General features: G+C 42.4%; 1 protein-coding gene across 4 annotated transcripts in view; it reads right to left on the bottom strand.

The window, feature by feature from the left end:
• Positions 1-13351, bottom strand: part of SCAMP4 (secretory carrier membrane protein 4) — a 35135-nt gene that overhangs the window by 4546 nt on the left and 17238 nt on the right. For all 4 annotated transcript variants that reach the window (XM_040326858.1, XM_040326865.1, XM_040326844.1 and 1 more), the window contains exons 2-5: positions 11062-11105; positions 6188-6316; positions 3391-3547; positions 2463-2564 (exon numbers count right to left, since the gene is read on the bottom strand). In XM_040326858.1, the coding sequence (XP_040182792.1) occupies positions 2463-2564; positions 3391-3547; positions 6188-6316; positions 11062-11068 (395 nt within the window). In that variant the 5' untranslated portion in view covers positions 11069-11105. The remainder of the gene's footprint in view (positions 1-2462; positions 2565-3390; positions 3548-6187; positions 6317-11061; positions 11106-13351) is intronic.

The raw sequence follows: 13351 nt of genomic DNA, 5'->3' as shown, positions 1-13351 counted from the left end.
AGAGTCTTACACCGTCACATCTTAGGCTGCATATTTACGCTGGCCGCTAGGTGGCGCTTCCGTATAGTTATGCGATGAATATGCTAATTAGGTAGATACGCCGATTCAGAAACGTACGTCCGGCGCATTTTTTTACGTTGTTTACGTTAGGCTTTTTTCGGCGTAAAGTTACCCCTGCTATATGAGGCGTAGCTAATGTTAAGTATGGACGTCGTTCCCGCGTCAAATTTTGAAAATGTTACGTTTGCGTAAGTTGTTTGCGAATAGGGCTGTACGTAAGTTACGTTCACGTCTAAAGCAATGACGACTTGCGGCGTAATTTCGAGCATGCGCACTGGGATTTTTTCACGAACGGCGCATGCACCGCTCGTAAAATACGTCAAATACGTGGGGTCACAGTGAATTTACATAAAACACACCCACATCACCCCCATTTGAATTAGGCGGGCTTACGCCGCCACACAAACGTTACGCCGCCGTAACTAAGGGCGCAAGTTCTTTCTGCATACGGAACTTGCGCCCTAAGTTACGGCGGCGTACCGTATATGTGATACGTTACGCCGAGCCGACATATACTGCAATGTATCTGAATCCGGCCCCTAGACTGCAATATTTGCCCACTCCTCTTTGCAGAACTGCTCAAGTTCAGTTCAATTTGATGGTGACTCTTTGTAGGCTGCAGTCTTCAAGTCATTCCACAGATTTTCAGTGTAGGCTTTGACTAAGCCATGCAAGGACATACAGTGGAACCTCGCATTACGAGCATATTCCGTTCCAGGAAAATGCTCGTAATCCAAAGAAATTGCATATCAAAGCGAGTTTCCCCATAGAAGTCAATGGAAACGAAAATAATTAGTTCCGCATTGACTGCAAAACCGCATGTGGCCAGAGGTGGGGGGGCGGCGGAGAGCCTCGGAAACAATTGGAAAGGCCAGAGGACAGCTCGGCTGAACTCAGACAACCTCGGAAAGGCTTGGGAGCAAAATATTTCTGAGGTTTTCCAAGCATTCCCAACCGGCTTTGATCAGCTCCGGCGCCCCCCCCCACCTCAGGCCAAACGTGGTACTACACACTGCTGTGGCTTGAATCCTGCTCGTTTTGCGAGTCAACACTCGCAAATCGAGTCAGGATTTTTAAAAATAAAGTGCTCGTATTGCGAAACGCTTGTTAACCGCAATCCGAGGTTCCACTGTATACCTTTTTCTCCTCCAACCAATTCTCATATTTACCTTGAGAATTTGATGGTATTTTGCCCCATTCATTTTTCCTTCTATCCTGACAAGTGCTCCAGTCCCTGCTGCAGAGAAACACCCCCATAATAGGATATTACCACATCCATGCTTTACTGTAGGAATGGTGTTATTTGGATGGTGAACTGGATTGGATTTCCACCAGACATTATGTTTGTTGTTGAGGCCAAATAATACAATTTTAGTCTAATCTGATCACCTTAAAACGCATCTTGAAGATTCTGAAGCCACATGGAAAAAGGTGTTATGGTCAGATGAGACTAAAATGTTAAGTGGAACTTCCGCTTTAAGCACTCCTTGCCCCCTTATTTGGCATGTAATTTTTTTGGGGGTGGAGTGGGGGCTTTGGTAGGAGTGGGACTTCCTGTCCCACTTTCTACTTCCATCCAGGGACCGCCTTTTCCCATTAGGCGATTCCCTGGGACATGTGACAGGTCAGAGGAGATCGCCTGTCCACTCCTAGAGCGCAGCGCGACTCACACATGCGCAGTGAGTGCCCCGGCCGTGAAGCTGAAAGCCGTGCCGGGTGCCCACACTGAATGGAGGCACCGGCAGAGAAGGGGGGAGGGGAGCGGAGCTCCGGGTGGCCGTGTCACTGGAACGTGGAGCTGGTAAACGTCTTTTTATTAAAAGTCAGCAGCTACACTTTTTGTAGCTGCAAAATACTGACATAAGGGAGGTGATCCTTTTTTAAAGTCAGTGATTCTGTTTTTGAATTTTTTTTGTAGCCTGCAGGTGCCAACAATACAAGCAGCACCTAAAACATGTAATATTGAGCTAAGAAATGCAATGGAATGTGTGCCTTTGACTTTAAAATAGCCTCTGCAATCCATTAAATTTGTTACATTAAAACCTGTCAGATAAAATACAGAAAGTACCATAATATGAATAAACATAGGTCAGTTAAACAAGCTTTTTATATTTGCTGGTAATTGGATCATAATGTCAGTTTTATACTTTGTGACATATGTCCTGCATGCAAGAATTTTGGTGCACTTTTAGAAAATGCACCAAAACCATGGGACATAATAGAAGTCTATAGCAGTGCAGCTAATCTGCACCAAAACCCCTAGGTACACTGCACTGCACCCACTCTGTGGTCAAATGTAGTGGGGCAATGTGAAAGCACACTTCTTGAAGTCCAACAACTAGAAAATGTGCCATATGGATTAGTTATACGCATATCATGGTTTTTAAGTTTGAGATTCTCACCAAGCACCCCATCCGGAAATACCGATGGCCTGAACAACAGACAGGACAAACTGCGCCCCGCATATGAAAAAGAAAGTCATGAAGTTGAATGAGCTGTCAGATCTGGAGGAGGAGAATCAAATACATATTAAGAATTTCCTGTTAAAAATGCAGACAGATTACTTGAAAGAACTGACCTCCTAAAACAAGACAACATGTTTGTATTAACTGTATTCTTCTGCAGTCTAAAAAATCCAAGATATCCATTCCTCACTAAAAATTGATCTTTTGAGACTTATGGCCTGTTTTCTAACTTCCCACCCTGAAGCCCACCTTTTTGTTTGTGTGACAAGTTCAGTCATCCCTAAACACTCACAGCCATCACAGCCCAATTAAAACTCATAGTCCAGGTTCTTGTAGCTTACCAATCATTAGTTGTGGTAGCTGCATTCTTTTTATTTTTTTAGTCCCACAATTTTCACCTGGTGATCTGGCCAGTAACACACCTCATGTACAGTCATGGCCAAAAGTTTAGATAATGACACAAATATAAAATGTCACAAAGTCTGCCTCAGTTTTTGATGGCAATTTGCATATACACTGGAATGTTATGAAAAGAATGTCCCGTTTATGAACTTTCCATTACAAAGGGGTGGGATTTCCTCTCACTTCCTGTTTTGGCTAAGGGACAGGAAAATAAGAAAAATCCCCCCAGTAGGCTACAGATGGAAAAAAACTGACAGGGTTTTTGACCCTCTCTTACTTTATCTGCAGTTAGAAAAAAGTTTTGCCTTTAGTTCTACTTTAAATATACAGTTTTGCTCATAAATAAAAGCAAATTATTCACAGTAATAAAAGTACAGCATGTATTATGATTTTGTGAGATGAGACTATGATGTCATATCCTACACCCCTCAGCATTCCCCAAAAAGTCAGAGAGAGGACTTACCTGAAAGCTTTGTATGCTGGACGAAACCAACACACATAACCACAAGGACTGAACATGACCAGCCATAGCAAAGATAATCCAAAATTCACCCCAGAACCTCCTGCAATCCACCAAGCAAGGCAAGCGACTAAGTTTACTGTTAGGGAGAGGCAATAAACTGTGGAAAAACAGGAGAATTAAGTTAATCAAAAAGGCTAATATTTGTTACACATGGGTGTTTTATTTATGTGTATTCTGTTATTAATGGTACATTGTGCACTGTAACAATAGTGAACCCTAGATGGATGCGTGTATCTTACAACTAAATAGTAAAAGGTTATGAAAACATGTTGCAAATTACACCCCTGTTTATATAGCTACAATCAGCAAAGCCCATTATCCCTGCTGAATGGGGAGCATTAGCTGGGTGTTGAACCTCTGCGGGGAGACCACAGCTTCCACACAAAGGGGTTGTTTTACTAAAGGCAAATAGTCTGTGCACTTTGCAAAGAATACCCAATCACGTGCAAGAAAAATTACAAATAAAACAGCATTTTTGCTTGAACATGATTGGATGATAGAAGTCAGCAGAGTTTCTGCTCATTCACCAAGGTCTGGAGCAAATGCAGTGGCAGAGTAAGACTGGGTTCACACTGATGCAGCCACGGGTCATAGCAGGGGGTCCGGTACATCCCTGTTTACCGATTTAGGTGCGAATCAGGTCAGAATTTTTGCCTGAATTCGCACCTGAAAACGGAGCCAAAGACGCACAGGACCCTTTTTAAAAGTGAACCACGGCCGCCCCCCGGAGTGGTGTAAACCAGCTTCATCGAGAGCCACATTGTCCTGTAATGCAGGAGTACATACAGATGATCGGTGCAGCAGTGACAAGCACCGATCTCCCTGTATAGCTTTTCAGACAGCTGATTCTCCTCCTCTCCCTCCTGTAGCTGTCAGGGAGATTGGTGCTTGTAACTGCCACACTGATCATCCCGATTGTCCCTTGTGTCCTCCCCGGGTCCTCCTCTTGCTCCCCCCTCGTCTTGGATCTGTCACGATGGAGAGTGGAGGAAGGAGACGGTAATTTCCCGACTCCTTCCTTTCCCGAATGCACAGAGTTAGTGATCACTGACTGTCCATTCATAACTAAGCATTGTAAACGGTGTTTACAATGATTCTGTGTCTTCAGTCCCTTTCTTTGTCTCAAAAGGGAGAGGTCAGTGGTCTGTTTAGACCCCTAATATCTCACCAAAGAGCCCCCCTTAAAAATAAGTAAAAAAGGAAAAATTGCAATAAATATTTAAAAGTAAAAATGTAAAAATAATAAAAATAAATAGAAAAAAAATACTGACATACCGAGGGCTTTCACACTGGAGCGGTGCGCTAGCAGGATGGGAAAAAAGTCCAGCTAGCCGCATCTTTGGAGCGGTGAAGGAGCAGTGTGTATACCGTTCCCGCCCATTGAAATCAATGGGACAGCACAGCTATTCTGCCCGCAATGCACCTCTGCAGACGGTTTTAACCCTTTCTCTGCTGCTAGCGGGGGGGGGGGGGGGTAAAACAGCCCTGCCAGTGGGCGAATAGCGCCGCAAAATTAGCAGTAAAACACAGCTAAAAAAAAAAAGGCCCTTTACTGCCACCAGTGTGAAAGGGGCCTTAGTAAATCAGCGTTTAAGAGTAATCCCAATCTGCCATACTGTTAGAATTCCAATATATGCTTAGCAAGAAGGCAGGTAGGAGACACTAAACAAAAAAGTATTGTCCAATACGAGAGCCTATACTGGTCACTGAGACAATCACACTAGAAACTTTTAAATGGCTGTGGCATTTGACCCAGAAAGGTAATGGGGCTTAGGATCAAGTCGACTATTCCAAAAAAGCAGGAGGGGCTCCAAGACCGATACATACACAAATCATTAAAGGGGTGGTTCACCCTAAAAACTACTTTTTTTTATTACACTGGCCCCCCACATTACAATACGATTAAGGCTATTATTATTTTTTTGATGCTGTACATACCTTTGTACAGCATATTCACCCGTGGCTTCCGGCTTGCGAGTCCCGCGGGAGTGGGCGTTCCCAACATGTCTGTGATTGACGTTTTGACCAAAAACGAGCCCCCCCGTCGCGTAAGCCGCGTCACAGTTGGCGAAAGGCGCCGAACGGCGATGCGCATGCGCAGTATAGAGCCGACTCGCCGTTAGGCTCCTTTCGCCAACCGTGACGCGGCTTACGCGACGGGGGGAGCTCGTTTTTGGTCAAAACGTCAATCACAGACATGTTAGGAACGCCCACTCCCGCGGGACTCGCAAGCCGGAAGCCACGGGTGAATATGCTGTACAAAGGTACGTACAGCATCAAAAAAATAATAATAGCCTTAATCGTATTGTAATGTGGGGGGCCAGTGTAATAAAAAAAAGTAGTTTTTAGGGTGAACCACCCCTTTAAGTTAATTCAAAATGTTTATTAGAGGATATATAGGTACATGCAAACTCCAACCAGACAGGTTTTTTTTTTTTTTAACACATCTATATGAAATTGATTAACTGTATATACAAAGTCTTAATGTTCAGGGCATAACTGTACACTTCTGTTTCATACAGTGACTGTGTGCCCCAAAAGATGTACAAAGATTTTGATATGTTAGTCATTCTTCTTACATTATGGGTGAAGCAACCGATCCCAAATTGTTGCAAGATTTGTAGTCTTTGGCCATTATTGTATTGTTGTATGTTGACTACTCAAGATCTACCATCATTTCTTTTTAAGTGCAACTGTATGAGGCAATAATATTTGACAGCCCTTTTGAAGTACTTACATATCCACAAATGGTAGATCCTCCGTACCAATGTTCTGTGCTGTGAAGGAATTTCATCCTCAAAATTCTGGTAGAAACAGGGACGCAGGCGGATGAATTTAGGCAATGGAGGGAAATTATTTTCACGTTCTAGGGTAAGAAAGGTACACAAAAAACAAACAAAAAAAACAAGTCAAACCATGTATCTTTCTTTCTAAAGTATCAGATGCCTTTATCATTAGTTGAGGAAGATTCCTCAACTAATATGTAAATAGTATATGTCCAATAGCAGTCTAATGTGACTAAAATCTAGTAGTAAAGAGTCACAATGCTGAAGCAAAGAACAGAGCAGCCAGTGTGGGGAAGGGGTGGGGTTTTGGGGTGAGTGACTCCTCGGATTCATTTAGCAATAGACTGAGCTTCATACCGTGACATGGTCATGTTCCCAGAAGTGTCCCAGGAAGTGCATTTTAGCAATCGGAGATTGTTTTATACACAGCACTAACATATTGGGGGTTATTTACTAAAGACAAATCCACTTTGCACTACAAGTGCACTGTAAGTGTAGTCGCTGTAAAGCTGAGGGGAAGATCTGAAATGAGGGGAAGCTCTGCTGATTTTATTATCCAACCATGTGCAAGCTAAAATGCTGTTTTTTATTTTCCTTGCATGTCCCCCTCAGATCTACAGCGACTGCACTTCCAAGTGCACTTGTAGAGAAACGTAGCTTTGTCTTTCGTAAATAACCCCCAATGTATTGTAAGTGTATTTTAGCTGTTTCAATAAAATAGCTTGTTGGGTTTCACATTATTTGGAGTGCTTGGTCCCTATTCTATTTTGACATTCATGTAGATATGGTAAGATGGTAATAAGAAGTGATGCTATTTCAGTTGATTGAAGCTAGGAGGCCAGAAGCCTTGCATATCAGTGATCGCAGCAGGGTTGCCAGCTGTCAGTAAATTCAGACAGTTTGCGAAATCTGTGATTTTTACATGCAGACTTCATGCCTGTAATGAACATTCACAGACAGATGTAAAAATTTTTTACAAACTCTCTGTGAATTTATTGACAGTTGGCAACCCTGGATCGCAGCTACATTGTGCAATATATTACTTCTCTATAATTAGAGTCATATATTTGTGATAAGCCTTTTGCTGTGTCTGCACTGGGATACACAACATTGTTCTTTGTATGTGTTCGACAGAAGTGTATTTTTATGAACTAATGCAGTGTGGACTTTTATTTTGTTTGGTTTATTTTGTCATGTGTGATGTAATTTTTAGGCCCCTTTCACACCAGTGGACCGATTGTGTCCACCTGTCCGTTTTTCAGGTGGACCCGATCGGACCACTCATTGTCCTTTATAGAGTGGCAGATGTCAGTGGACATGTGTCCAGGGACACCTGCAAGCATCCAATCCTGTCCACTAAAAACAGACAAATAGGGATCCGTTCCCCACCCGTCCGGCTGATCAGATTGGATGACAGTCGCATGGAAACGAGATCAGTGGGCTGTGTCCGTGTCCACTCTGCATAAGCTGAGCAGACACAGACCTGTGATCCGCCTCTCAATCCGCCTCTCAATTAAAGCCCAAGAAAGCCACAGAAGGAAACGGGAGGGGTGAACCCTTAAAGCAATCCAGTGGCTAGTTGGCCTCTAGGATTGCTCTTACAAGCGAGCTGACCGCCGGCTCTAATAAAACTATACTGGAGTGAGGCCTGCAACTGGCATCATCCAGGTGTAACCACCTGAAGTCCAGCGACATACGTTTACGTCACTGGTCAGCAAGTTGTTGATAGGGCAGATAAAAAGCTTACACGTGAAAAACAAATAATTTGGGTTTTCCCGATACCGAGCATTTGCCCGAGTACTTGTACTCGGGCAAATGCTCCGATGCTTCACCCATTACCTGGACAGTCAGGGTGATCAGTGCGGTGGGGGAGTGACAAGCACCGATCACTGCTGACTGTCCCTGTATCTTCCTCCAGCCCCCCTCCGTTCTGCTGCTGTCCCCCTCCATGCTGCCCTCTCCCTCCGTGGCTGCCGTCGCCCTTTGTGGCCCCCTCCGTGGCTGCTGTGTCCCCCACCGTGGCTGCCGTGTCCCCCTTCATAAGTCAGGATGGAGAGCGTATGTAGGAGCTCGTAAATCCTTCTCTCCATTCATTTTCAGCGCAGCTGAAGCTGCAGAGAAAGGGACTGGGGAATCTGTGTCCCTAGTCCCTTTCCCTGTCTCAAAGGGGAGATGTCAGAGGTCTGTTAAGACCCATGATCTCTCACCAAAGCCCCCCAACAGGGCTGATAAAAAATAAATAAAAAAGAATTGCAATAAAAAAAATAAAAAAAAAGGAATAAAAAATAAATACTGCCACTGTCACATGAGATTTAAAAAAAAAAGTATCGGTAATCGGTATCGGAGAGTACTTGAAAAAAAAGTATCGGTACTTGTACTCAGTCTTAAAAAAGTGGCATCGGAACAACCCTAATAAACATGCATGCATGAAAAAACGGTTGTGCTATACATAATAGGTATCACCACAGATGAGAGCGAGAGCAATAATTCTACAGCCGTCATTCATGGTGAACTCTAAACGGATGACCCATAAAGGCATTTAACCACTTAACTACATGCCGACCGGCCACCGCAGTTCTGCGGCGGCAGGTTGGCTCTCCTGCGCGAGAGCCCGTAGCTCTACGTTGCCTCGCGAAGCGGCCTCTAGGCGCGCCCCCGCTCGCTCCTGACTCGCGCACGCGTGCCCGGCGGTCGCGATCACCGCCAGGCACCCGCGATCGTTCGTTTACACACACAGCTCCCGGTCCTGTCAGGGGAGAAATGCCTGACCGTCTGTTCATACAATATATGAACAGCGATCAGTCATTTCCCCTAGTGAGTCCACCCCCCCTTCAGTTAGAACACACCCAGGGGACATACTTAACCCTTTCCCCGCCCCCTAGTATTAACCCCTTCACTGCCAGTGGCATTTTTATAGTAATCAATGCATTTGTATAGCACTGATCGCTATAAAAATGCCAATGGTCCCAAAAATGTGTCAAAAGTGTCCGCCATAATGTCGCAGTAGCGAAAAAAAAAAAAAAAAAAACTGCTGATCGCCGCAATTACTAGTAAAAAAAATATTAATGAAAATGCCATAAAACTACCCCCTATTTTGTAAACGCTATAACTTTTGCGCAAACCAATCAAACGCTTATTGCGATTTTTTTTTTACGAAAAATATGTAGAATATGTATCGGCCTAAACTGAGGAAAAAAATAGTTTTTTTTATATATTTTTGGGGGATATTTATTATGGTAAAAAGTTAAAAATATTATTTTTTTTCAAAATTGTCGCTCTATTTTTGTTTATAGCGCAAACACTAAAAACCGCAGAGGTGATCAAATACCACCAAAAGAAAGCTCTATTTGTGGGAAGCCACGTCGCAAGACCGCGCAATCGTCAGTTAAAGCGACGCAGTGCCGAATCGCAAAAAAGGGGCAAGGTCCTTAACCTGCATAATAGTCCGGGGCCTAAGTGATTAAAGCATTGTCTATGGACAATTTTGTATATTGTAGTTTTTTGACATTTCACAAGCCCCTCGCAATCCTAAAGCTTGACACATTTGGTATCCATTTACTCTGCGTAACCTCATATTTTACCCCAAAATGTATTTATATATCACACATATACACACAAGTAGCGTCATGTCACGACTCACAACAGAGTATAAAAGAGAAGAGAGATGCCTCTAAGTGTAACAATATTGTTACATTTATTGAAGGTACAACATTTAGCAACATATTGCTGCACTTAGAGGCGCCTCTCTTCTCTTATATACTCTGAAGCTCCTGCTGTATTTTTCTTCTAATCCCCTTGTGGAGGCTTCCATTTGTGGATGGACAATTTATGGTTACACAACCTGGTCACATTGGGTCAGATTCACAAAAGGGATACACCGTCGTATCCCTGTTTCTATCTATGCGGCTGATTCATAGAATCAGTTACGCATAGATATCCCTAAGATCCGACAGGTGTAATTGTTTTACACTGTCGGATCTTAGGATGCAATACCGTGGCCGCCGCTGGGGGGAGTTCTCGTTGTAAACCAGCGTCGGGTATGCAAATTAGCACTTACGGCGATCCATAAAACTTTTTCCCGTCGGAAAGTCGCCACAAGTGTTAGTTTGCCGTGCAAACGATAGGGCTGCTTTTACAAAGTGTAAAATTAGTACACCATTTAAAAGTATACCCGTCTTTCCCGCGTCGCTTTCAAATTTTTTTTTAAAAACATTTTTCCCGGCGCAACTCTTTTTTACCCGTCACGATTCACAAAACCTTGGCGCATCGTAACTTCGCGCAAAGCACGTCGGGAAATTTGCGACGGGAGCATGCGCAGTACGTCTGGCGCGGGAGCGCGCCTAATTTAAATGGGACTCGCCCCATTTGAATTGGCCCGCCTTGCGCCGGACGGATTTAGGATACACCGCTGCAAATTTCCAGGTAAGTGCTTTGTGGATCGGGCACTAACTTGGAAAATTTGCGGCGGTGTAACTTAAATCGTTTAAGTTACGTTGCGCCCGGGCTACGTTAATCTGGCCCTAGGTTATTATCTTTTTACTATACAATAAAAGGACTTATGAATAAATGGTTGTGGAACGAATCATTTGCGTTTCCATTATTTCTTATGGGGAAATTTGCTTTGATATACAAGTGCTTTGGATTACAAGCATGTTTCTGGAACGAATTATGCTTGCAGTCCAAGGTTTTACTGTATGTGCATTTTAGCTAGTGTGTACAAAATAAAAAAAAAAAAAAAAAAAAAAAAAGGAGGTTCTGGCAGTGAAAGCATTAACAATTAAAAAGGTACATGAAAAATAAATAGCAACATTACAAACACAAATACCTCCCATTCTTCTAGACGTGACCTGATCTGGTTAACTGGAACATCTAGAAAACACACAACATTGTACATTCATTTCTGTTCTCTTTTAAAAAAACGTAACAAAATCTTAACAAAGCTGTACAATTAACATAGTGAGAACATAGTTTGTCTAAATTGTTTACATACAAAAAATAAAAATATTCAATCAAGAACCATTTCTTCTCTTATTAGATATGCCAAACAGCATGGTACGGATAACAGGCCTTTGATGCATACATACATAGGAACACTGAGGAAGACTCACGTTCAGAATCGGGTGCAGCTGTGCATGGTAGCCAATCAGCTTCTAACTTCAGCTTAAATTCCCCCCACATTAACTCTTTGGTGACAACTTCCCAGGATGAGTTTAGAAAAACACTTTTGATTGTTTCCATATTTTATTTAATTGATACTTAAAGGGGAGTTCCACCCACAATTTCACTTTTTAAATATAAATACCCCTGTAATACACAAGCTTAATGTAGTCTAGTAAAGTTAGTCTGTAAACTAAGGTCTGTTTTGTTAGGTTGTTACAGCATTTAAATAGTTTATAATCTAGAAATAGACCGTGGCCATCTTAAGTGTGGGCATCATGAAGCCAGACTGTATGACTTCCTGGATTTCAGCTTTGCATATCTCGCACATGCTCAGTGCACAAGCAATGTAATAGGTTTCAGTCAGGTTTGCAAGGACTACTGGGAAACATGATGCCTATCCCAGAAACCCTTGCAAATAGCCTAGGCAAATAAGGAGGAGGAAGTAATGAAGGACTACAAAATAAAGGTATTTACAAGCAACAAATTAAATAAAAATTGTCCATTCTGAACACTATGAGATTAGAGCATGCAGCACAGACAAACATAAAAAAATGGGTGGAACTCCACTTTAAAGTCTCCACAATTTTACATTGAGAAATTGTTCTACAATTTTTAGATAAAGCTTTTCAGATTAATGAACCCTGCCAATCTTTACTTCTGAGACTCTGACTCTCTAAGATGCTCTTTTTATACCCAATCATATAACTGACCTGTTGCCAATTAACCTAATTACTGGTAGGTTCTTCCTTGTTAGTGCCACAAGTCCTGTACACACGGGCCAAATATTGACATTACAGTAGAAACCGTCCGACTTTTGGCCCATGTGTACAGCTCCCTGTCCGACAGAAGTCGATCTCATGACTGGCTTCTGTTGAACAAGCATGCTTGAAGACCAACAGTCAATCAGGATCCAATCAGCGCTTGCAGCCAATGGCTGTGAACGTTGACCGATGTGTTTTGGCCAGGGAGTAGTTCCCCAACAGAAAACAATAGCACAGCGGGGCATATTGATGTACTAACATTGCATAGTTAGTATAGCGCCTCTCAGCTTTTTGTTTATTTTAAATTTAGTGTGTATACCAGGCTTTACTCTGTCAGCTTTTTGTTGCCTTGTCCCAACTTTTTTGAGGCCCCATACACACTATTAGATTTTCTGCAGATTTTTGTCTTCAGATTTACAAAAACCATAAAATATGAGGTCACACCTTTTTAACCACTTCCAGACCTTAGGTGTTTTTCAGATTTGGTGTTTGCAAGACTAAAACTGTTTTTTCTGCTAGAAAATTACTTAAAACCCCCAAACATTATATATATATATATTTTTTTCTAACACCCTAGAGAATAAAATAGTGGTTATTGCAATACTTTTTGTCACCCCGTATTTGCGCAGCGGTCTTACAAGCGCACTTTTTTTGGAAAAAATTCACTTTTTTTAATTAAAAAATAAGACAACAATAAATTTGGCCCAATTTGTTTATATATTGTGAAAGATAATGTTACGCCGAGTAAAATGATACCCAACATGTCACGCTTAAAAATTGCGCCCGCTCGTGGCATGGCGTCAAACTTTTACCCTTAAAAATCTCGATAGGCGATGTTTAAAAAATTCTAGAGATTGCATTTTTTGAGCTACAGAGTAGGCCTAGGGCTAGAATTATTGCTCTCGCTCTAACGATCGCGGCGATACCTCACTTGTGTGATTTGAACACCGTTTTCATATGCGGGCGCTACTCGCGTATGCGTTCGCTTCTGCGCGCGAGCTCGTCGGGACGGGGCACTTTAAAAATTTTTTTTTGTTTTATTTATTTTATTACTTTTTACACTGAAAAAAAAAAAAAAAAAATTGATCACTTTTATTCCTATTACAAGGAATGTAAACATCCCTTGTAATAGAAAAAAGCATGACAGGTCCTCTTAAATATGAGATCTGGGGTCAAAAAGACCTCAGATCTCAT

The sequence above is a fragment of the Rana temporaria genome, chromosome 1 (assembly GCF_905171775.1).
Source record: "Rana temporaria chromosome 1, aRanTem1.1, whole genome shotgun sequence".
NCBI lineage: Eukaryota > Metazoa > Chordata > Amphibia > Anura > Ranidae > Rana > Rana temporaria.
Note: the sequence above shows the minus strand (reverse complement) of the source record. Positions and strands in the feature narration are given on the sequence as shown.